Source organism: Larus michahellis, chromosome 4 (assembly GCF_964199755.1).
Source record: "Larus michahellis chromosome 4, bLarMic1.1, whole genome shotgun sequence".
Lineage (NCBI taxonomy): Eukaryota > Metazoa > Chordata > Aves > Charadriiformes > Laridae > Larus > Larus michahellis.
In genome coordinates, this window is record NC_133899.1 from 80,408,713 (window position 1) to 80,434,889 (window position 26,177).

General features: G+C 41.2%; 1 protein-coding gene across 1 annotated transcript in view; it reads left to right on the forward strand.

Annotated features, from left to right (window-relative positions):
* The window catches only part of RRAS2 (RAS related 2), a 44,846-nt gene extending 22,362 nt beyond the window's left edge, over window positions 1-22,484 (forward strand). The window contains exons 2-6 of the mRNA XM_074585885.1: window positions 9,333-9,420; window positions 10,164-10,266; window positions 12,673-12,781; window positions 20,444-20,562; window positions 21,016-22,484. Coding sequence (XP_074441986.1) covers window positions 9,333-9,420; window positions 10,164-10,266; window positions 12,673-12,781; window positions 20,444-20,562; window positions 21,016-21,103 — 507 coding nt within the window. The 3' untranslated portion in view covers window positions 21,104-22,484. The remainder of the gene's footprint in view (window positions 1-9,332; window positions 9,421-10,163; window positions 10,267-12,672; window positions 12,782-20,443; window positions 20,563-21,015) is intronic.
* The last annotated feature ends 3,693 nt before the right edge of the window (window positions 22,485-26,177 follow it).

The following is a 26,177-nucleotide window of genomic DNA, read 5'->3' on the forward strand; positions in this document are numbered from 1 at the left end:
TTTCCAATCTTCATTTCAGTTCTTCCATCATGTTCCTCAAGGACTTGTGATCTGGCTTCTCTCTTTATAGACTGTAAATGCCCTAAACGTGGGTCTCCTCAGCCTCTAATCTGAAGTCTGTTGTTAGGTTCAAGTTTACTTAGGTTTATTTTAATTGATTCTAAGTCTTACCTTGTTACTGTACTTACCTTTATAAATTGAGAGCTCTTACATTACACCTTATGTCTTGAGGTGTTCTAATGATGTCATGTGTATGAGAAAAAGGTATTCCAGTAACTTCACTTCTGCCTCACCAGGGGAATTTTGGAGTAACCTTACTTTCTTTTCACTTATAGCTATATATTCCCATTTCCTGGTTATACACATACCTAAAATCAGATATGCTGTTTTTAAAAGAGATTGTGGGATTCTTGAGGTAAAAACCGAGTTCATCCTGAAAAGATTGTGTGAGCTGCTATGTTGAAAACTGTCTGAACTTGATAAAATTTTATGGATTAAAAGATAGTACGTAGCAAATATTTTAAACATTCCTTGAATTGCAAGTGGCCAAGATCAGGAAGATTAAGTACTTGGTGTGCTTGTAGTTCTTTAACATATTTACTGTGAAGCAAAAATGAAATTAAATGAAATCAGGCCTCATCCGTGCTTGCAGTATAGAGTGCATTTCAGTGTCAGACGTGTTTCGACCTGAGAAATTGCATAGCCGCCTTCAAAGATCTTTGTAGGCGCTTACTGGCATTAAAAGGCATTAATTCAGGGCATTGCAAAGAAGTCTTAACAGACAGTGAAAGTTTATGTTCTCTGATCTTGAGTAATGAAAACTACATCACCAGGAAGCTGTCGAGAGGCCAAAGTTTAATGTGTGTATTGCTTCAAACAGGTCTCTGTGAGTGTGTGTGGTGTGGTTTGATTGGAGAAATTGATGAGAATTGTTAATTGGAGGCAAATGTTCCCAGGCTGGTGAGCTGCTAATACTGAGTTGATGTACAGTGGGGAGAGCTATAAGCTAGTGACTGAAAGAAGACGTTAAGCACAGTGCAGACTCAGTTCGAGTTTAAAAGGTGAAAACTGTTTTTAAAAAGTTTCAATCTGCAGTTTTTTAAGGAAAATAGTCTTTAAAAAGATGATCACATGCATTTCAATGCATATATTAAAAAAACCGATCCCCACCGTCACCAGTACCCGCTCTGTCCATAATTCAAGTGTTGAGGCTGCATTAACGCTTTACAACAGTTACCCTAACAGTATGTTTAAGCTTGGCAGGATGTTAGCAAAAAGGCATGTAATCTTTTTCACTGAAGTAGTTGTCATAGTTATTCTTTAAACCTCTATGATCTGAACGTGTGCTGAGAGGCTGCCTGAGTTGTTTCAAAGATGCTTTCTTTTTTCCCAAGCGAATCTGATGTCTCTGAGCAGATTCTTAGTGGGTTTTTCCTACAAGAAAATCTTGTAATTATCTGTTTAGCAGTTAGAAAATCTCCAGTTTTCTACCTGTAAGCTTGAGCTGATTTGTAAATCGCTCCTTGGGTGCCAGCTTCAAAGGAGAAAAGAAAGGAGATGTTTTGCTGTGCTGCTGCAGCCCAAGCAGGGTTGGGGAAGGTAAAACTGCCTTATAGGTAGATTAGGCCAAAAACTAACAAACCAGATCTGTGTTATGTTTGGCTATATGCAATAAATATGCCTATGCACTGAACACAGATTTCTTAAGTTTTCTTTTTCTTATGTGCTTGTTTGCTGATCACTGTGTATGGAAGGGCAGGGAGTGGAGAGAGAGGAGTATATGGCTGTATAATAGGGCTAATTTGTCCTTTGTTTACTGTTTCCAGACCAAGCACAAGCTCTTGATAATTCTTACATTGCATAAAAAAAACTAAGGGGAAGACTTACATACACTTAACACAGATGTTTAATTTTTTATCCTACCATATCTTATTCAGAATTCGATTTGTATCTCTTCTGTCTTTGGGTTACACGTTGCCTGATAATCTAACGGATGCGCTCTGAGGCTGCCATGGGTTATTCAAGAACTTTGCGTTCCCCGTTACGATTTTCTTCACCAGAACCATTAAGATTTGATTAAGCACGTGCTTAATCATAAATATCAGGACTATGTGTAATGCTAGTTCTTAGGAACAAATGAAAGAACTTTTGAACTTGTGGATTAACTTGGAAAGGGTTTAGCTTGTATTTGGCTCATGACATCTTTCTTTCACTATAACTCTTTTCAGTTTAATTCTCCTCTCTCTTTGAGTCTCAGTCTTCACTGTTCATGCAGATATCGAGTGTTTCACATCACTGGATAATTGCAGTAATAGTAGCTACAAATGACATCTGTTTCCCTGGATAGCCATAACAACGCTGGCAGTATACATTAGAACAGCGGGAAGCAGTGTAAATTGAGGGAAGCATCACTGATTGCTTACAAGCACTGACTATATTTTAATTTATATTTTTTGGAAGAAAGGAACAGGTGCTCTTACTGTTTGCATAAGTAAAAGAAAGTAACTCTTAAAGATTTGTATGAATATGGGATAATTGGAGGAGGATACACCTGGCCTTCTGCAGCATGATCCAGTGTTTTATTCCTTATCTCTGCAGTTGTCCTGGTATGGTTTGGGCAGTGCCCGAGACCTTTGCAGAGGTGGCATTCCCTGTTGTCCACCCCAGCAGCATCCATCTCCTGCTGCCCCAACACCAACCGATTAGACCTGTGTGGAAACATCAGGTCCTCCTGAACCACCTGCTCTTGGGGAGGTATATGTTAAGTATTTAACACGCTTGTTAAATACTTAGCTCATCAGTTGTGTGCTTTTTGCTTGTTTGTTTTTTCTTTGACCCAAGTAGATGGGGCTCTGCAAAATACTAAACTTGGATGTTTTGCTGTGTCTGTTCCTTTATTCTGGAATGCAGTCTGGGTTTAAGTTTGCTTCCAGAAGCCAGTTCGGGGTTTTTTCCTGCATGTTTTCCTTGTTTTCTGGCCAGCCAACTCAAATATTTCTAAAGAAATTACTTCAGGAGCCTCCTTTGTTATGTGAAAGCAGGTTCTTCAGTTAATCTCCTCAGGTGCTGAGGCCCTGGCAGCTGCTTTGCTTAGTTACCAGTTCTGTTGGGCAGGTTGGTTCTGGATCGGGGCCAGCGTAGTGCTTGAGCGAGGTGGCAGGTTACTGCCACCCACCTTCCAGGAACACGTCTGTGGTGACACTGAGCCTGTTTGTGCTCCTCTAGGGATGGAAATGTAGATTTAAGCTCCTTGATATAGTCTCTAACCGCCTCTGCAGCCTGGAGGAGGGCACAATGTGACACTGGTCATGTTAGTATAGATTTGGCTGCTGTGTCACTCTGCTTGGGTGGAAGAGCTAAAGGCAGAGGTGGTAACATTTTGGTGGCGAAGCAGTGAAGGTTAGACACCCCTTTATGCAGGCAATCATTTTGATCTTAATATGTGATCTGAGAAAGCTTTCACCATGTAGCCAAGTACCTCTAGTAGAAAGGTGTTCACTTAGGGCCCTACTAACTGGCCAGGACACTGTAGTTCTGGTCTTAAACTCTGGCACTGACTTCGTCTATGACTTGGAAAAAATGTCAGAAATACTAATTCAAATTAAAAAAGGTGTTTAGGAGATAACTTGGTCAGGTTTCTGTCTCTTTCTGGATCAAGTAACTCTGGTCTGATCAATGTGGTGTGTGTGATAGGGCTGTAGCTGATACTTGTTCTATGGCCATGGTGTGAAGACATGCCACTGCGGGTCCTGAATTGGACTTCACATCCATCAAGTGGGACAGGAGCAAACAAGTGTTATTGCTGAAGTCTAGAGGAAACGAGGAAGAAGCTAGAAAAGACACAATAATGTTAGTGGTAGTCAAAGGAGAAACTGCCAAAAGAAATACTCCATCAGTGTCTTGGGATCGTGTATTTCAGGTATTTAGGAATATACTCTAGTCTAAAGCTGAAGCTTTGGTGTGCAGCATTCACCAACGTGTTTGTTTTAAGTTCTAACTTACAAATTATAGCTGGGAAGGATTTTGGGGCTATTTGCAATGCTGAAATTGTAGATGTTATTTAAATCCAGAGCTGCTCTGTAACTTCAGCTGGAGGGTGGAAACCCTTCTATTTCCTTGCCTCCACTGGGTTGAAACCAAAAATTTAAACATGTGGAAAAAAATTTAAATAAGCAACTAGTGAGTCTTTGAAACATTAAGTGTATATTTAGTAAATACAAATGGAGATTATAGACACAGCAAGGATGAATATATTTTGGCATGTACCACTCCTTTAACTTACTCATAGTAGTGTGCTTTCACTGTGCTGGGCTGCCTTTCGTTACATGCCCTTCAAGTTTTGTGTAAAGATAAAAGCAAGCACATTATGCATCCAGCCCCTGGACTGCAGCTTATAGCAGCTCCCTGCTGGTAGCATCTGACTTCTCTCTTGCTTTAAAACCTAAGTGTTGGTGCAAAACAAAGCAATCCAGTGGTTTTTCAGCTTGTGGACTGTTGATGACCTTACGAAGAGTAAATAAGAAAAGCTGCATAAGAGCTGTGAAACTTCACAGGGGTTCTCCCCCTTTCCATGTAAGATGTCTTCACTTAGGTAGTGGTTTTTACTAATTTATGGAGTGGGACTCCTGAGCTTTTAAGCGAGTCCAGCTAATGGAGGAATTCCCTTGCGTGTATTAAAGGCAGCATAACCAAGGGAGAAGATGATAAACTGAAAGCAGATTTTTCACACGTTCTCCTTGCCAAAAGACTTGAGTGATTGCAACGATGATTTAGGGATTACTATTACCTTAAATGGAGAAAGACTGCTAGAGCAGTATTCGGTATAGTAGTGTCATCGTTCCCGAGTACTGCAAGTAGAAACTCCTCCAAAGGTCAGGAGACTGTGTTTGAAACACATTTTAAGATGACAAGTGTGGATATAGAAAGGGATTGTGGTGGTGGGTTGCCCACCTGCAAGTGATGTAGGTGGTGTGGGGACGGGGTTTTTTGTTGTTTTTTTGTTTTGTTTTGTTTTTTGTTTGATTTTGTTTTTTTCCTCTGCAAAAGGTCTTATGTCCTTGGCAGGCTTTCCCATCTCTGGACTTGATTGCCTCAGCAGCCTTAGAAAGAGGAAACCTAGAAAACTTGTTGCATAATATTTCGGGTAAATTGAATGGTTGATGAGACTACTGGGCTCAGCTTCTTATTTCCTTTCTAGGAGGTGGGTGGAAAGAGCCTTGATTTTGCTAGTGATTAAGGGAGTGGTGTAACAGGAGCATGTTCAAGTTATTATCTTCATAGAAGAAATTTAGTTTCTTCTAATTATTTCCTGCAGGCAGTGGCCAACTGTGATGGAGCCAGCAGAAGGCGGCTTAGCTCCTCCGATTCGTCATAGAAAGTCAACTGCTACTAAAGAGTGGATCTGGCAACCTGGTCTGTAATGGGTCACCCTAGAGAGTGGTCCGGTGTGTTTTGTAGCAGCTGGCACCCCAGACACCTGCTGGGGCATTATAGTATTTTGTAGTTTAGCTGGGGAACTGCTTTGAAGTGTTGGAACTTGCATATCCACATCCAGCTTTCATAAAAGAGATAGGGGTAGACAGTGTGTGTGCTCCTCCAGCTTGTCTGGGCACGGCGTCAGTTTAAAACCAGTAGGTCGGCAGTGGTTTGCATCTGCTGGAATTGCACTCCTGGTGGTCTTCCTATGCAGTTCTGCCACAAACTCCCTGACCTCTACAAAGCTACTGACGCTGGTGTATGTTCTGGGGCTCGCTGGCCACGTAGGCGCCTTCCCACTGCTGCAGAATGGCCCTCAGAAGTAGAGGTACAGCCTCGCGGAGTACTCCAGGATATGCTCCGCCATCCCCTAATTCTTTAAATGCTGACTGTGTAGCAGCAGTAAGGTCCATTTCTGCTCAGATTGATAAATACTGCGTCTGCTACATCTAATTTTCCTAAATCACCGCTGACTGAATAAGGCCTGCAAGCTGTGGTTGATGTGCTCCCTGTGGCAAATAGTCCCAGTGCAATTTGGGAAGACTCCTTCGAAACCAGCAGCTATTTCAGGCACATTAGTTTAGTCCGGTGCCTGGAGGTAAACCACAACACTAATTGCCTCGCAAAGCTCTCCTGTAGCGGCTGTGACAGCAGATTTGGCAGCGCAGCTCCATGGGAGGGAAGCGATTGCTCATAAGAGGCTTGTTAGATGGGGAGCTCTGGCATCTGCTCATTCTGAATGTGAGATGTGGCTAATGGTGGAGCAGAGTAACTTAGTCTTGTTCCCTTCTTTGAGGTAGGAACTGTGTTCCGTGTCTCTGTACCTAGTCTGACAGTCTTGCTTTGTGTATAGTTTTCTTTTTTTAAAAAACAGCAAGACCCAAACAAACCAAAAACAACAAACAACCCACACAAATAAAAAAATAACAAACCAAAAAGGGTGGAGGCAATCACAGAAATGACCTGGAGATTACAGAACATGCTGCAGTTCTTGGCCCTTGGACAGATAATAACGAAAATATGAAGAATCCCTCTGAGATTATTATTGTTTTCTTTTTCTGACCTTAGTGAAAAATATTGCCCTTGTTGGTTATAAACCTGCTGCTTTAGGTGGTCTACAGCTACTGATTCACGAGGGTGAAATAAACTAGACTTAAAATTCTCCCTTTTATTTAAAACTTGGCGTACTTTACTATTCTATAGATGTAAAGGGTCAGACAGTAACTCTGACTTCTGACGGACAGAGAAGTGAAAGTTGACGCTGGAGGAGGCATAGGAATTGTGTGTTCAAATAAGTGAATTTCTCTTGAATCTTTCAAAGTTTGTTGAAGGCCACAGAAGACTTGAGACCTAATTTCTGGTTTAGGAATAAATTAATTCCTCAAAGTCTGTTCTTAAGCTCCTGGATAACACTTTTCGAGTCATGGATACAGGCAAAAGAAAAGTCAAGAACAGTTTTGAAGCCTGTGGTTTTTTTCCTTTTTAAATCTTCAGAGAAGCAAGGTTAAAGGGATCATTTGCTGTCAGAACGGCATCTTCGGGGGCTTGTTCCGTGGTGAGATGTTCTGCTGTCTGCAAATAGGTACTCTGCTGCTGCAAAACTTGGACTTGTGTGTGTGCTCTGTTTATGATCCCATGCCTGTTGGTTTGTTTGGGTTCTTTTTTTTTGTTTGGTGTTGGTGGGGGTTGGAGGTGGGAGTTTGCTTAGCCTGGGCAAATGTTCTAAAACAATGGAGAAACCATTTCTTATCCAGAAATGAGCAACTTGACTTAGGTGAAACACCGTAAGAAAGAAGTGAATTATAGCATCTCATGTGTCACAGGTGTCTCTGGTGGGACAGACTGCTAGGATTTTATCCTTCTCGGAGAGGAACGTGGTTGTTCTAACGTCATTGCTACCTAAGGGTGGCTGGTTACACAGTGGTGCCATTGATGCAGAGCTACTGGGACGACTGCGTAGGTGTATCCTGAGAGGACAGTTCACGGATGTCTACCTAAAATGCAAAGGAGATGCACAGAGCTGTTCAGTGTCTCTGCTGTAGGGGCCAGGGGGTTTCCAGTATTGTGCCAAATCTTAAATGAGTAGATAAACAGCAATCTGTATGTACTCTTCTTGTGGCCAACTGCACGATGGTGAGGATGTGGTGTGTGAGCATGGGTTATATATAGTATACACAGCTGGTAAGGTGCGTTACAAGTGGCGATGTTTTCCTCCCAATAAGGCAGCTGTAGCTCAATTGATGAGCTCTGCTGTGGAGCCCGTGTCCATGCCATTAAACCAGAAACCTGGTGTGGGTGTGCCCGAATGGTGGGGTTCAACTGGATGCAGTCAGGACAAGGTACTGCAGCCAGTCCTTGTGGGCAACTACAAATTGAAACTGAACAAGAACAAATACAATTACGTTAATAAAACGTCATCTGCAAGAACAGAGTTAACTGTATTTGGTGCTGACAGTGATGTGTCTGGAGAAGATTAGTGAGCTAGTGCTGTAATTTCAGTTATGACTTTTTTTTTCTTTTTTTTTGTTCTTCTTTTCCTTCCCATGATATCTGTTAACTTGACTTCGGTACATTTAGAGAAATGGAGTGGTGTCTTGTTGGTATCTTTGAAATTGTGTGATGGGAAAAATGCTTCAGTGAGAGCTATTAATTTTGACATGAATAAGGAGATGCACCCTATTTTCGGCAATATCTTCTTAATGCAAGAACAATGCCCGTCCTTTTTTGCTTGCTGGGAGCCAATACATAGCTTTAAAGCATTTCTATATTCTTACTGGCTTACAGATCTGAATAACATACACAGGCGGTACTCCTTCAGTTACTGTGGTATTCATCTGGATGCATACGTGCCCCATGTGCTGGATTCTGAACAGTTGGGGCAGTATCCCCATCCACATCCTCACTGCCTGCTGCGTTGAGCAAAGAGGGGGAGAAATTTGATCAGAGTTAAGATTCGTTACGCCAGTCTGCTTTGGTTTTGGGGGAAGATAACTTTGCTACGGCTGCACGCAAGCTAAAAATTCATCCTCTGAAATCTAAACTTGCTGTCTTCAGATAGTATTGATACCCCAGTATTCAATACCAGGTCACCCAGTCTCTAGAAAGATGAATCAGAATGTGCTTTGCTCTGCAGTTCGTGTGATAAATAAAGACTGGCAGTAGCTGGTGGAGCCTCGTGCTTAGGCAGTGGGTGACACAGGTGTTTCATGGCTTATTCTGCTTTCAGGAGTTGTCTTTTTCAAGGGTGTGTGTGCCTAAAGTCATTAAAACCAAGAGGGAAATCCTGGGAACAAGGATGATCCACTAAATTTTATTCAGCTTACAAACTAAATGCCATTTGTGGTGCATGGAGCTGTTGCTAGAAGTTGTTACAAAACTACTAGAGAATTCTAGAAACAGCTGGGAAAGTCCTGGCGCTTCCTAGGAGTTACTGGCTCTGGGAGCAAGGGAGGAAGTCTGGAAACTTCTGAGAATTCCAGAAAACTTCTAAACCCTACCAAAAGTTCAGAGAAACTGAGCAGTTAGTAGAGACCTTAAAAGCTGCTACAACCTAAAAGTTTCTAGGGATTCCTGCTGGGAAATTCTAGGAGTTACCGGAAGTCTCTAGAAAATGCTAGAAATTCTGTGGGAATCCAGTAAATTCAGTGGATCTGCTAATAATTTCTGCAATTTATGAATGTTTAGTAGGCATAGGGAAGACGTTACCTGCCGTCTTTTTGGATAAAGTGGCAAACGGTTGTACATGGGTAAAACCTGCTCATCTGCCCGAAGCTGTCAAGTGTACAGTTTTAGCATCTCACTCGATGAGTGTCCTCTACGTGCTTGTCTCACACACAAACTTGTCTTATTTTCCGCAGTCCTATTTTGTTACGGATTATGATCCAACGATTGAAGACTCCTACACCAAGCAGTGTGTGATAGATGAGAGAGCTGCGCGCTTGGACAGTAAGTAGCCCAGCTAAAGCATGGTACTGACAGCCTGCAGCTGCTGGTGCCCGCGTTTACAGCCGTATGCATAAAACGTAACGCAGGTAAACATGTGCAGCATGTGGTTTTTTTATGTAAGTGTGCGGCTGATAAAAGCTAGCTACTTTTGTTTTATTAATGAGATACCCGGGATTTGAAATGCTTATGTCTTACGTATGTGTAAGTGTCTCTCTTTAAAGTAAATTGGACATCTTTTTGAAGAATTATTCCTGAAGCCTTAGTGCCTACAAAAATAGGAGAATTTATGTAACTCCTGGCAGTTACCTGGGTGACATGGTGGAATGAAAAACACATTGCTTGGCTGTTGCGTGCCGCTTCTCCCAAGTGCCATATAAATGCTTTGTTTTAAAAGTTTCAGTTCTCCCTTGTCAGTGATTTCTTTAAAGACAAACCAGCAACCCTCCCAACCTCCATCCCCAAGTCTCTCTAGGCATTTTCCAGCTGTTTCAGTTGGTTGCGAATTGGCAAAAGTCCACCAAACTTTGTTGTTCAGTTTGGTAGCTCTTGAATTGTTCAGTCAGTCCAAGAACGTGTTGGGAATCTTAGCAAAAATCCAGTAGTATCTCTGAAAAGTGATGTCTGCTTAGTTACGATATACAGGAAAGGCTCTCACAATGTTCTGTTAGGAAGGATTTTTTTTTTTCCCGGTCTGTACTCGTGAGATCGTGAACTGCAGTAATCAATGTTTTGCTTTTGTTCAGTTCTGGATACAGCAGGACAAGAAGAATTTGGAGCCATGCGTGAACAGTACATGAGGACAGGGGAGGGTTTTCTGCTTGTTTTCTCAGTCACTGATAGAGGAAGGTAAGCCCGATGTCAAGTTATTAAAGCAAACAAGTTGTAATTAATCTTAAATTACTGCTTATCCATTATTGAAATAATCTCAAACAGAAATGTTAAGTATGTGTTCACTCATAGATTCTGTGGTGTAACGGTCTTTCAGCACTGATGAAAACCTCTTTTACACCTATCACTTATTGAAAGTATCTGTCTCTTGCAATAGGAGACTTGAAAGCGTACACAGAAAAAATGACATCTCCATTCAAGCGCTTTGTTACAGTACGGAATACTAGTTTCCTAGAAGTGACAGAAGTTTAAACTAAGGGCAACATGCTGTGATGTCTGATCAGTTCTTAGAAATATCCCCTTGCCAGATGAGTGGCAGGCTCTCGATTTCGGAATGGGTGTATCCAGTTCAGGGTACATCTCTGCGCTCTTTTGCAGGCAGGGCTCACTCTGCTTTACTCCCACAAATTGACTGGAACCTGCGTAACTGGTTGATCGCAGAGTTGAGATGAAACATATCTTTTTAGAAGCTCACGGAGCTTGGTCAGGTAGCTCCTGATCGTTGGAAGAGTAGGAAACTGCCATATATAGAGAGAGACAATCACTTAATATTTGGGCTGTGATCTTCCTTCATTGAGCTTATCAAATATGTAGTAATAAAGGAGAAGTGCTCAGGGATCTGTCCTTCCACTTGTTTCGAGTTGCGACAGAAGAGAAATAAAATGACCCAAAAAAATTTGTGCATGATTTCCCCCCACACACACACTTTACAGATTCAATCTAGGCTTTAATAGTTACTTCTGATATTATTAATTGGCTCTATAATAAGAATTAAGATAAATACTCAACGGCACGTGAGTGTGTTTCCATTGGATCTGTATCTTGCATTTAAGAATGCTGCTAAATGTATAAATTCATCTGGGTGTGCTCTTACACTTTTACACTTCTGTCAGAGATCTGGGTCTGTGGATTTAAGACTTACTGAGCACTTGTGTTAACATTAATATTTTTGTTACAGAGGACTGTAGTGTTTTGTGGGTTTTTTTTTTTTGAAGTTGTCACGTGAACTCCTTGGTTTGTCTGAAAATCTTAAGTTTTTGTTTGCTCTTTTGGCTAAGGTTCTGCCTTGATTTTAAGCAGGTCTTGACACATTAAACCTGCATATCGCTTTCCTCTCTGAAATACTTCCAAGACTTCTGAAGAGCAGAGTTTTCATTTTTGTTCTGGTAACCATCTGATTCAAGACTTAACCTTGCCTGTCAGTGAAATGTCTGCTAGTGGTGTCTGTCCTGCTTGTGTAGTCGAAAGCAATTCTGAAGCAAGAAGAAATCTAGATGACTTAGTTGATAACTTTATACTCTCTTCCTCCAGTTGCTACAGACTTCTGAATAGAGTATGAAAACAGCATATCCGATGCTTAGTGGCTTACCTTCCTTCTAATCCACCTTCTCATGTTTGCTTTATGTAGATGAGGTAGATCGTCATTGTCATGTCTGACTGTAATTTTTTTAAAATGCCATTTTCTTACTGATGATCATCTTGCTTTTAAATTTTAGTTTGCAAATCTAAGGGCAGATGGCTTCAGACTATATGCCTGGAATTAAATACACTGCTTGGGAAGTCTGAGCTCCAAAGGATATGTGATTGTCTGCAAGCGTCTGTGCGGAAGCTCCTATTGTAGTGATGGAGCTTTAACAGTGTTCAGTTGAAAGCAGTGATTTTTAATTTTCTTTTTTTTTTTTCTGAAAAAATCCTTGTTTAGGCCAGAAACAGATTGTTTAATGTACTGCCCTTAGAGAAGCTTTCTGCTTTGCTCACCTTCCCTTAAGCACTGCTGGAATATTCCTTACTGCTTGAACAGCATCAGTAGCTGATATAACTTGATTGGTAACTGGAAAGCTTTCTGATTGTTTAGGCCTGCCTTTTTTTTCAGTTCTGTTTTATTTCTTCAAGAAATAAAATTTTCCATCTTTTGATAGCTTCCCCCAAAATTCCTAGAAGTAGCTGGGGAGCTTGTCAGCCGAAATACTGATCGCCAGGGTCTCTAGACTATAGTTTGAATATTCTAGCCAGAGTTGAACTCCAAAGTCAACGTTTGTAGAATGGACTTGGTTCTCTGCAACGCATTGGCATCTGGATCCCTCTAGATCAAGACACAGTAAGCGCTTTGCTCACCCTGCAGCCCCACCTAAGTCCACTGCATAGCACATTGCTAACTCGAGGATTTTTTTAGTTTGAGTGTTGAATGATTTTCTAACTGGTCGTGCTGTGACAGTGGACTCTCTGGTGGAGTGCCTGCAGCTGTCTGCTTGTGTGGCGTGGCAGGGCAAGTCCAAATAGGTGACTCATCATTTCTGAACTTCTGCAGAACCTGAGAATCCATGAATTAATACACTGATACTCTACGTTTTTTTTCTTCTACAGTTTTGAAGAAATCTATAAGTTTCAGCGACAAATTCTTAGAGTGAAAGATCGCGATGAGTTTCCTATGATTCTAGTTGGTAATAAAGCAGATCTGGACCACCAAAGACAGGTAACTCATTTCCTATTAGTTACTGCTCACTTTCTTCTAGAAACTTTACAGTTTTACTCCCAGAAATGGAGTGGGAACAAGAAACAAATGAAAAAGGTCATATCATACTAACTAATTCCAATGCAAGAAACACAACTACACTCAGATTCTGTACTTGAAGAATCTTAGAAGCATGATGGCATTCCACATACAGCACATCTTCTGTCTGACTCAGTGGGGTTATGTTGAGACCAAGTCTATTCACATACAGGGTTGAGAGCTTTCTGTCATGACTTGATTGCTCAGGCATGAACGTGTCTAATTCCTCCGTTCTGTTACTCACCCTAGCGCGCGGTGCCAAGCAGAGTGCATTCCAGCACTAGCTCTAACGATCCCGAGACTTCGGTGCTGTTGCTTTTACCATTCACTGCTGTTACATATAAATGAGTAGCCGTTTGCCATTTTCCACTTGGCCACTCATCTTCTGCATAACTGACTTCAAGCTTTAAAAGTTGGAAGTACAGCAACACAATTGCTATTGTATTTATGTACTTTAATTTTAAAGTTTTGCAGCTAGTGTAGATTTTAACCTCACCTCTGGTTGTAAGAGAGCTTAGAAGTTTTAGTTTTGAATGGTTTAAAGAAGGAGCTTTAAATTTGTTTTCCCTGGTTAGTCTTGATTTTCATGAATCAACTGGTTTGAGCTGAAATGAGAATCATCTTACTACATCAGCAGGAAAGGACAGGCATCAATCGTGTATTCTTCAGCAACTTATTTCAGAAGTTCAGTATTTTCTCCTGAGACAGTAAGATAACTCTTAAAACTTGGTAGCGAAAACAATTGATTTTTATTTTTTTTTTAATCTGGGAGTAAACTAAATATTCCCAAGGCTGCTGTAATAATCTTAAGAGTTTCACAAAAACCCACAGCTTTAAACAATGAGATGTTCTCAGATTTGCGTACCAGGACATAGCTTCGTTTCTGTTCACAAGTGCTTACATGGGTTTTGTTCTTTGCTAAATAAAATCTTTTCTCTGTCAAAAACCAGTGGCTGGAACAAGAAAAAATTAGGCTCAAAACAAATAACATTGAAGAGTTTAGTTGGTTAGTGCGTTGTTGTTGTTGAATGAGTTTCTTGAATACTACATAAAACCTTCAATACAAGAAAGTTCCTGTTGAGTATGCTTCCTTGATTGTCACAGCCTGTTCACCCCCAAATCGGAGTAGAAAGGTCATGACAAAATTTAAACCTATGCTGAAAGGTAATGTTTTAAAAGAAGTTTTCACAGAAGTGGCTGACAAACTCATCAAAAGTAACTTCATGTACTCGCACATGGACAGAACTATTGGCCTGTCCCAGAGACAGAACTGAAACTCTTTCACTCCAGTTACCATCATGCCTCTGTCGAAATTCCCTGGAACATTAGGTACTTCATCTCACGTACAAATGTTGGCATGAAAACCACGTAGGTGAAACTGAACTGTTCTGCAGACTGTAATTGTCGAAGGACAAACATCCAGATGCTTTGGGAGGGAAATACCATCATCGCTATCAGCCCCAGTTCTCAGAGGATACCTGCAAATGTAGCTGGTAATCCTGTAGATCCATTTCTAGAAACACTTATGAACTTTGTTCTCTCTCTCCTCCACCCTCCTAGTGTTATTACACCGCATCTGGCTCTCCCTTAAAGGAAGAGGTGCCTGTCAGCTGTTCTCCTGCGGTCCTTCCCTACCTGATTCCTAGCTGCTTTTTCAGATGGTAATGGGCTGGTACACATTCGAGCTCAAAGCAGCTATTTTCAAATTGCTTAGCTTCGCAGTTTTGCTGCTTATAGCTGAACACAAATAAAAGCATATGTCCCCCAAAAGCTCCTTTTGCTTTTTATGGCTATGTTAATTGTCCTAATTGATTAGATGCTGACAAGCATAACTTTCGGTGCTATCACTCACACAATTTATGTGCAAATTGGTGGATTTGTGACCTCCACCATAAGTTGGGGCTTAGACAGCTGGAGCTGAAGTAGCGCTTCTAGGTTTGCTGCAACAGCTAGTTATGTGTTCTTAACTCTTCCTTGCCCCTTCCCCATCACGTGGTGTGTTTCAGTTGGCCTTAAGTCAGCCTGAAGGAATGGTTTGGGGATGCTGAGCTGACATAATCAGTCCCCAGAAGGGAGAGGCTCCCCTCCCTCTTGACTTCACGTTCCCGCTCTTTCCTTTGCCGGCCCTGGCTCTCACTTGAACCACTTTGAGTTGAATCATCTCTCTAGACAGGGAGAAAAACAGGGGGGCTGGAATGGCTTTCTGGGACCTGTGTGAGTTAAATCAGCTCGCAGAAAGCTTGAGTGCCAGCGCGCGAAGCATGGGAAGGGGTGGGACTGTGGCTCGGAGCAGAGCAGGGAGGAGTTGAAGGAGGGGGGGGCAAGAAAGTGAGACCTCGCCTTTTGGCAGCATTGAGCAGTTAGCTGTTATCAGCTGGATGTTAAATGCAGCCAGAGCCTCTGCTCCGTCAGCGGGGTTGTTTCTGCTCCATCGTGTCAGCTCTCGACGTGAGCATCCCCTCAGTGAGTTGGACCAGCTTGCTGATGTGGCTGAAAACTAGTCCTGCCACCGTGTCTCCCCAAGCACGGAAAAGCTTCAGCCTGACAAGCCAGGCCATCCTGCCCTGGCTGCGCTTTGCCGTGAAGGCAGCCTGGTGTGGAGGTCTTGGGGCAGAGGCGAGTACTCCCTCACCTCGGTTCGGAGTGCTGGGGCGAGTGGGAACTGCGGGCTGTCCCCAGGCTGTAACGTGTGGGCAAAACCATGGGAAATGCTAGTCCTCTGCATTTTCAGCCTGCTGGTGTGTCAAACCTGACTTGAGTTACTCTGTAAACCTGGTCAGCCAGGCTGAAGGGTCACACTCGGTACTTTTACTTATCTGGCAGTTCTACAAGAAACCATTTTGTTCTCTTAACGTGTCTGGTCACTAATGTACGTTTTTCAGCTTCAGAATTTAAGTAGCACTTTTAGAAATTCAGGAAGCTGGGTATGAGTTCTTAGAGTAAAATTACTTGTACTAGGCATCTGCCTTCTTTGTCTGAAAGACTGGAGGCAAACCGGTGGAGTAATAGAGAACACATGCTACCGCTGAGAGCGTAAAACTAAGTTAAAGTAACTTAGTGTGTGTTTCAGTTGTCAAATGATACTCAATAGAATTAACACTGGAACCCAAAAGAGTTAAATGTGTATGAAAGCTTCGGATGTCCCAAGGCTCTGACCACACCTTTATGCAAGGAACTGTATTTTGTAGTTGAACACAGTACAGAATACTATTGTTATGATACCATAAATTTGGAAGCAAATGATGCATAGCTAATAATCCTGGTGTAGTGGCAACTGTTTCTTGTTGTACAGCAGAAGTGCACAGGCAGTAGTGTGATCTTGATGAAGTGTTAGGGGCATACCAAAGGTGTAGTCTAAAATGGTGGTGGATGTAATGTATAGGCCAACTCACAGGTGTTTTTGGAAGAAGAGTGGTGAAGTAGGAAGTTTGAAATAGCAATTTGTATAGCTAAATGGAGTTAAGCAGGCTGCTTGTAATTTTCTTCTCCTTTGTGGTATGGGAGGTGAAGTCCTCAATTAAGTTGACAAAGAAAAATGAGTTATTAGAGGATGAGCAAGCATTAATCTTTAGAATGTCCTTGTATGAGAAGGAATAAAATTAGCAGTGTTTCCAGATTCCCCAATCAGTCACAGGTTGGTGGCTGAAACCAAAACTGAAGCACCATCATTGTTCTTTCCTTAAAGTAAATGCCGTGTAACAGTCTTTCTCTTCAATGGATTAATTTTGTACAACTCAAACGACGCTGGACTTTTTTACAGTAGGGCAATTCAGTAGAACACCAGATGTTTTAGTAATAACCACTGCTGATGGAAGAGTAGACTTGTCAGTGCAGGATATGTTTGATATTTTGTAGATAACTGCTAGCTTAAACCGGGTCAAGTCTGATCATTGCCCAGATGGCAGAGTTTCAAGGAAAATCCAAATTGCAACAGGAACCTGAATGCCATTAAGACTTTGGTTTTTTGCCTTCTTAGCTATTGGGAGCTCTGTATGAAAGTGTGACAATAACTTCTCAAGGTAGTAGACTTTATACGTATACAGTGATGCCTCTGTTCTCGCAGATGGATTGTACTTTCAGGTCTTCCCATGGCTTGCCTGATTTTGAGCTTTATAGGTACGGCATCAGATGCCTTATTGCTAGTTATCTCAATACAGCAAGTTAGTCTGCTTGAACACGTCAGTGCTTCATAACCACAGTTTATGTGTACCAAAGTCACCTTTTATCTGGGAAGATGGACAAAATAGAGTAAGTGGACAGGTGAACTACCCCTACAGGAAAGCATTATGGTAGCCCACTGTAAGCGTGAGCTAGCAGCAGTTGTGGGTGGCTGGTGAGGCAGAAAATCAGGATCATGGTTGCAGTCTTCAGGAGTGATGGAGCTCTCTGCAGGAACGAGCAGTGTTTTTGTCCAGGGAGCACTGTAGGGGGGCCACAAGGAAGTAGAAATGGATTCCTCTCAAACTTGAGGAAGCACTTAACCATTACACAAGTACAACGTGGTTCTCAGTCGGTGTAAGTATCCAGGCAAAATACATACGCAGCGTTAGGTTACGCAGCCTTACAGAGTTTCTTTAGGTGGAGGAAAGGATAGAAACTTCAGAAATGAATATATTTCTGACAGTTCTCAGATATAATAGTGAAGAAGGAGGACTGTGTGAGGGTTGTTCACAGGAGTCTCCTGCAGATACTCAGATGGAAACTAACAGTAAGACAACTGTTACTTACGGAGCTGGAGAATAAGCTTTTCCATGTTTGACTTGCTCACTTACATCTTCTAGAATGGTGTTTCATTTGGGAAACTTTTACCAAATACTGAACAGTGTGAATGAATGACATCCAAAACCAAACAGTACAATATCCCAAAACAAAGAAGAAACACTGTAAGTGATTCTCAGTCATATTCAGTCTTAAGCTTACCAAGACTAAGATATTTTCACTGTAGAATCAATACACATGCACACGTGGATACACACAGAATTACTGACAGAAAATCTGTGCTTCTCTTTAATTTTGTCAAATAGAATACAGTGTTCTTTGGAGAAAAAGGATGAAGTTTTTATTTTGCCGGTGACCTTTAATAAGCTCTCCCATCACACTGAAAAGTCTGTTGTGACACAGGTTTGTCACACTTAAGGAGGAAGAAAGGGAGAACATAAAGATGTGAATGCATGTTTTTGTTTTCAAGTATTTCTATGTTTGTACTTACCACATTTCCCTCAGCTATGAAAATGGAACTGGTATGCTCTGGCCTCTAATTTAGAGCTTGGGCACTGCAAATGCTTCCGTAGTGTGCCCAAAATCAAGTGGTTTTTTTTTAAACTGACATTGTTGAGGTCACTAAAATTGACCACAAGCTACTTGACATATACTTGTAAGACTGACAAAAAGATTGATTTGGAATTAAGCAGTTACAGGTCTTCTAGCAAATGCAATAAGGGCTTTAATGTTACATCTTTATTTTTTTAAAATGCAGAATACTATGGAATACTATGGAAGCGTAGCGTAACTTTATTACAGTGTTAGTTTGACTTGTACTTCTAATGTACTTTAGATACAATAATGAAGAAAATAGTAACCACGTATGTTTGAAGTCTGGATTCAGTTTCTCCTCAGGTTTATACATTCCTTCCTAGTTACTTATTTTTATTAGACTTTAGCCTGTCACTTTCTGGGGCTACAGACGACTGTGCTGGGATGAAGAAAAGGGGGTTGGTTTTGCAAAAGCTGCCATGTCCATACTTTACCCTGCTTTTGTGTGGTGAATGAGGCAGAGATGCATAAAAGGGTCTGGAGATCCTAATGCAAACTTTGGGGGGTTCTGCAGTGTCACTGACATGATAGAAAACAGCTTTGAATATTTCTCAAAATGTAGCCTTCATAAGCTTTGGCATAGGGATATTTCAACGTTTGGGGATGGAAGGTAGAAGTGGGTTTGTTCTAGCTAGTGGAGCAAAACACTTTAATATCATTCAGTTTTCAGGTGCCAGTAGAGGACTGAAGGATCCCAGTCATTCTCACTTTATGCCCTGCAGTTAAAAATGCAGTTCTAGCAGTTCATCTTGGGGTTGGGTTGTTTTTTGGGGTTTTTTTTGGCTTCAGCAGATGGTGATAGTACAGAAATAAATGCAGAGTTCCCATGAGTGTTTGAGATCAGCAGATGCATCCTGAGTTACTGTAGCTAATGGCACACGATGCTGGGGGCTCCTTGTAAGACCTTCATGATATTTTGGTGGGATCAGCCCTCAATTCTGCAGTAAATGTATGAATAAAATGCCAGTGAGGGTGCTAAGGACAGGGGAGTCAACCATGTTGAGATGCCATGCGTGATGGCTCCCAAACTCTGCGTGTAGCTGTTAAGAAAGTATTTTGCAAGCTAAAAGTACTTCTGTATCTTGCAAATGCTCCCAATGATGCTTTTGTGTTCCCATCTATTTCCATTTCTGTGTAGCTTCTTAATCTAAGTGAATAATCTGAGTGCTTTTTCAAAGCTAAATTAAAAAGAAATCCTCTTTTTTTTTTTTTTTTTTTTGTTCTCATCATATCGGTCCTCTGTGTGCTGGTTTAACATTTTTCTGTGAAAGCAGTGTAATCTTTGACACTTCTTCCACTAGCCGTTGTCTTGGCAAGATCTGTTGCCCTTCCTTTTATCCCTGAAAGCTGCCCTTTCCTCCCTGGCCCTGTGGGTGACCTTCCCGCTGGAGCCTCGCGTGCCTTGCATTGCTCAGGGTGGCCTTCTGCTGTCCGACCTCACTGCTTTCTACTTCAGCCAAAAATATGTGGCGATCTCCGTTGGGTTTGCCCTGTGACCAACTTATTCCTCCTTCCTGCGATGGTCCTCTAGCTTCCTGCCTTCTGCTTCATCACTTTAATACCAACTCCTTACGATGCTGATTATTTCCTCTTCATTTCCCTTCCCCCTGTTGTCCCAGGGAGTCAAGAAGTAGACAAGGGCTTCCTTCATATCTGTGGACAGCCTCAAGTCTTCACCGATTTTTAGATCTCTTGTAATTCAAGCTGTCTTTAAAGCTAGGTGTATTAACGTTTTGCTGTGTCACAGATAGAATTTTTTTTTTAAATTAGTTTTTATAAGGATTCAGAAACTAAACACCAGTTCTTGTTTTAGAAGTAGTAAAAGCATCTGAATACTTTTTTCTCTAGATTTAGCTGGGACAGGGAGAAGGTGAATTTAGCAATAGTATTCACAGTTCTGTTAGTAATCCAGCAGATGTTGACTGAAATTCCCGCTTTGAGGAGGAATGGGGGACTCTTGTCTGCTTGTGAAGGAAAAATCAGTCTTGTTATGCAGAAATGATGTGCAGGTGAGGCAGCTGCAGTGAGGGTTATTCCTTCAAGGAGTTCGTCTATTGCAGAAACTTTTTAAGTCATCTTCGCTTGCATTTGAAAGGATGTATTGCATGGATTTGTTTGCCAGTTGTATTATATAGACAGTGTGGAAACTCTTCTGTGGCCAAATAAGCATTATTGTTTGAGGGAAATAAACCCTTAACGTGTATTTGCAGTGTCTGCTGATACCAACACGTTGGCAGGAGCCTTCAGCTTAATGATTGATGTCTGTTACAGGTGACGCAAGAGGAAGGTCAGCAGCTAGCACGGCAACTTAAAGTAACATACATGGAAGCCTCCGCAAAAATCAGATTGAATGTAGACCAAGCTTTTCATGAACTTGTCAGAGTTATAAGGTATGATAACTTAAGACGAAATAATTAATGCCCCTCCATTAATGGATAGCTCCAGCAAACATATATCACTGAGAAAACTCTGCCTGCTGTTACCTGTGAACTTCAACCAACGCTCTCCGTTATAAAATATTGCTGTGTATTAGGAAAAATGTTTACGTGAATGTAACATGCATTTGAAAGATAATTTCTTTGCCTTAGTCTCTCAGATTTTATTGATCAGCCAGTAAGTAAGCCTGATAAACTAAATCTGAGATTGACCTTCTGTAAAAAATAATGTTTCTTAAAAACCTATAAAAAGCAACCCCCAAAAAACTATCACTCAATCAGTAGTTTGATTGTCAAAAGTAAGTCCATCCTCTATAAAAGTGTAAAAACAGTAACTTTAAATACAGTATTTATTTTTAGGTAACTGAAAACGATTCTGTGAATTTAATTTGAAATATCTTTTTCCAGGAAATTTCAAGAACAAGAGTGCCCTCCTTCACCAGAACCAACACGGAAAGAAAAAGACAAGAAAGGCTGCCATTGTGTTATTTTCTGAGAATCCCAAGAACCAAGCTATCAACTGCCAGCTTGTTGTTTGTTTGTTTTTTTTTTTCTTTCCATCGTTTTACATCACTTCCGGTATTGCTCTAGCCTTATATGTGCATGTCCTAAAAGTGGTCACCAGAATAGCCTTAGTCCAAGAAGCTGGCAGAATAGTTCTTGAAGAAGACTCGGTCATCTTGGGGCAGACTTCAAAACAAAACACTAAGGCTGCTTCTTTAATACCACAGCTCCTTCCTTCTCTCCCTTAAGAGCTTGCACCTTGTGGAGTTTTATTCGCAAAGGAGATGAAACAAAACCGTGTAGGACAAGGTGTTGAAGTCATGCATAAGTTGTCTCTTGTGAATTAATTTATTTTTACTTCTGCCGTTTCATTAGCTATGACAAAGACCTATATTGAAGTATAGAGAATACTTTTAAAAAAGGGGTGGATTGGCTTTTTTTTGCCCTCAGTTAAATTAGACGTGAGTATTCAGCTAGCCTTAAGAAACCTACACTGAATTTCATTGTCAGCAAAGATTTTCATCTCTCACTTATGCTGCAGTTTTATTTCAGTGGCCAAAACAGTCTACTGTATTTATTTTACGAATCCAGAATAGCTACAGGATAATTACTACTACTATTAGCATATGGCCAAATACCTGAGCTCATTCTGGATTGAGGCATTTCAGCTTATTAAGGAATTTCACATCATGTGTTCGGAAACAAATTGTGTCTTCCTTTGTATTTCTGGGTAAGGGATTAAGGAAACCTAAAATTGTAGCTGTTTTTGTTTCATGTGATACAAAAATGAATTTGATCTTTCCATTGTCAGAGATGATTAAATGTTTTTGCTATATACTTTTATACATTATTTTCTTATCAAACTAGTTAACAAGTATTTTTATATGTTTGTAAGCAAATATGCTTTCACAGCATAACTTGTGTATATGTAAAGATGAGTATTTAATTCTCACAGTTCACTTTTAACTGACAAAATGTGGGATTTGCCAAACTGTGGTAAACTTCTCCTTACTCTTCCGGTTATACCCAAGAATGGCCAATTATGTGCCTGCCCAACACACCCATAGAGTAAAATCTAGTGTTGTGTTTTAATGAATTTCAGTATCCCTTACTAAAGACTGACCATTATGTGAATTATTAAACTGTAAGACTTTTAACTGATTGTTTAGTTAAACTGTGGATGGTTGTTTAATTTTGAGTTCTGTGGATTGTGTTTAAACAATTCAAGAGTATGTTCCCTGATATTGAAATACTGAGTGGTATTGCACAGTTGTCACCTTACTGAATGTGTCCAACAGTTCTTTGAAACTTGATTATTAAGCAAAACCCTTGTATAACTTCAGGTGCTAGAATTAAAGATGATCTAACCATTATCGGGGGTAAGCATATCGCCTCTTTCTGACTCTCTTCCAAAACCTGATTTTTTTGCGGATGGGGGAAGAAGCGGGTGATGGAATCCGTTTGGGAGCTAGATAGGCATGTCTGGAAAGATTGGAAGTAAGGAATTTTAATTTAAATCATGATAGATGATAAAAGCTGATGTCTGGTTTGATTTAAAGTACGTAGCCCGTGGTGCAGTCAATGATTTTTTTTTTTTTTTGGTGTGTGTGTTTTCAGGCTATGCTCGCTGTCGGGTGCTCTGCCGTAAATCTGTAAATGTCTGCTGAGAAAAGAGTGCTTAAACAAGTTCCAGTTACCTTGACTGCAGCAAAGCATCAAGCCTAGAAGTAACACTAGTGCCATGCATAGCAGAGGAATTTAAGTTTTTTTACATAATTTAGATGAGGTTGTGTAATACTCTTTGAGAGAGTGAGTAGCTTCCTATCTTCCCCCCACCCTTGAATACAGTTGTTGGTTAATGAAAAGCTTATGGTACTTATGAACAATGTGTAGAAAATTCAAAATAGAAGTTACGGTGGAATTACGTTTGGGAGATGGATTACATTTTTCAAGTCAAATGTCAGAAATTACAGCCTGTAGCAAACACCACATGTTTTCTTAAATATGTAAAGCTCTCTGGAATTAAGTCACTAAACGCGTGGCATTAGAATGAGTTAAGACAACAGATGACAGCGCGTGTGTGTAGAGACTGGATTTGTGAGGTGCAGATACCTTCGTTTCATCAGGTTTTTCCTTTTTTTTTTTTTAACCTTTCACTATTGATAGATTGGTTTAAAATAGTAGTAGACTGTTATATAGGTAGATCTCTTAATACGTAACTCTGTAATTCAGAGAGGAGAGCACCACACCCTTGCTTTTCCTCCTATGGAAAGCAGAACAGCTTTGAGGTGGTTGATGCTAAGCAACCTGCTCCGATCTGCGAAGCCACGTTGTAAACATGGTAAACTTTTTAAACAAGTTAAGCAGAAATGGGACCACCAGCTGCTGCTGTGGAACTCTGCTCGCAGTTTATTAGCTAAGGCGGTTTATTCCTCTACATGTGTCTTTCAAGGCTTCTGCTGGAGAGGACGTGCAGGGAAATCTTCATGTGATGTTACGGTCTCTTTTTGAGATTGGTTCGTATAGGGCACTTTAAGCAGCTGTTTTGATCTTACTCTTCAGATTTAAAGTAGGTATTTAGAAAAGTATCAAGTCTGGATTAAAACAAAAATATTAGCTAACACTTCCCTGACATCAGCTTGTGACAGCGTTTCACCCGTGGCGTAGCTGTAGCCATCGCTGACTGCCCTTGCCACGTAATCTTGTTACAAATCTTTAATGAGCTTATTCCAAACAGGAGATTTTTTTCAAAGTCAGTCACTACAAGCCAAGTTCAGGAATCTGCTAAACAGGGAATGCGACTGTTCACTTGATTTAGGCATAGATTTTGGGAGTTGATTACCCTCCTGTACCGAAACCACGGCAAAGGAACACTCAAACTGAACTTAGAGAAACACTCGGGCTGGAAGTGCGGGGGCACGGTGGTGTTTCCCCTGTTACTCCCCTGCAGGGCAGCGGCCTTTGCCAAAGCCTGAAGGCTCAAAATTGTTAAGATGGGCTCTGGCTCAGAGCGTCCTGAGTGGTAAATGCAGTGCTCACCACTCTGTAAATGTGACATCTCTGCCGTACTTACCTGGTCCTATTGGAAAACTTAGTTAAAATTGGAGATTCGAAGCGGGTTCTGGGTTTTAAGTGGGGTAAGTAGAAGTATGTTCAAGGTCTTAATCCCTGTATTGTCAGGACAGAAAACTTGTGAACAGGCTCAATATTCAGATATTCTCATAGAACTCTGACGATGGGAACCCTTGGCTGAAAGGGATCGGGTTTTGTTCTTAAAACTTTGTGGCTGTGTAGGCCACTTTTTCTATTTTTTTTTTATTTATTTTTTTTTTCTAGGCTCTTGTTCAGGCTATATGAGGAGCAGTAGGAAATAGGAAAAATCACCAAGGAGTCATGGTAAAGGGAAGGAGGAAACTAGTCTTGATACTTTCCTTCGTTCTAGCCTGACAGCGTGCAACATATCGGGTGCAGAAGCGAGGATGGGTAGCACTGTCGTAGTAGCCTTTAGCTGGGAAGATCAAGAGCTTTAAATGAGAAGCAGCAGATGTGGAAAAGGCAATGGATTAATCTAGAAGGAGAGTGTAATACCCAGAAACAACATTGTGAATGCCTGCTGTGCTCGCTTTCTGTAGAGCTTTCTACTGGGATTTTTAAGACTGCAATTATTTTAGAGTTTGAGAGGCTGTTGTGGATTAAATATAGAGGGTAGACGATGTCCCCCACAAAAGCTAAATTGCATTAACGCATGTAATGTAATTAGTGATGTTCCTGAGGCGGCCAGCAAGTAGTATGCAGAACTGAATGCATCGCCTTGCTGCTGGAAAGCAAATGCTAGGCTGTTCAGCTAATGTTTAAACTGGATCTGGTGAACTGTATTAAGATACATGGTATTTGGTACTCGGTAATTTGTAGTGACATCAGCACTTCATAAATTACTACAATTTTTAAAAATGCTTCTGACATGAAAGTATTGTAGAGAGGGAGGAGTTACCATAGCAAAGTGCAGGCACCAAAAATGCAAGTAGAGGCAGCGATAAAACCTCTTAGTTCCGGGGCTCTTAGTCCTAGGCATGAATTGATGCATACTAGAGGAACTTTTAATTTCGCTTGAACTGGACGCTGAAGAGTGACAATACAGCACACCACAAATACTCCTCTGAATGCATCCCATGGTTCTTAACGACAAATGTAAAAAATGAACTTACTCCAGTGATAGAATAGCCTATATGCTTTAAAAAGTATTTTGTGAAGTAGGTCTTTGAGACCTGTCTGGGGCCATACATCCAATCCACCATGCAAATGTAACGCAAGTTTGTCTTCACTGTAAAAAGCGGTAATGTGAATAGGTAAGGCAAGCACCCTTACAGAAGAAGGATCTGCTGGGAGTAAATGGTGGATTATCTTTTTGTTGTCATTATTTACAAAGCGGTGGAGTTGTGTGTGGAATCCCCCCTCTAAGCAAGGGATGGAAGGTAGGGTAAAAAAGCAGTGGTAGGAGCCACGTGGGGTGAGGATGAAGGCGTAAGCGGGGGGGGGAAAGGCTAAAGAAAACCGAACCAAATGTGCAGCAGCTCCTCAGTGCTCGCCCCCTGTGCTCCTCTGCAGCTGCTCCTGCGGGGTGGAGTGTCCTAAAGGCTTCCCTGCGGCTGGGGCGGGAGAGGGGCTGCCACCGCATTGCTCTGGCCCGACGGTGGGTCTGCGGTAAGTTCTGCTGTAAATGTGGAAGGCGGAGGGAACTATTTTATCGGCGACCACAAGATGTCACTACTGGTAGGCAGACGGGTGTATTTAAAGGGCTTTTAAATGCTGCTTTTGCCGAGACCCTTGTACAGAGTTCTTGTTTTTACAAGCGGGGTAGGAATGAAGGACGAGAACCATAACAAAGCTGTTGCTCTATAATTAAACGGGGCCACGTGTCCGTGCTATTCCAGAGTATTTTGTTCTGTGAACTTTGTAAAATCTGGATGGTCAGCAGCTAGGGAAAAAACAATGATTTATAAATAGTGGTTCTGGAGAAATTCGTGTGAAAAGCAGGAAGGATGCTTGCGATCTAAAACCTTGAAATG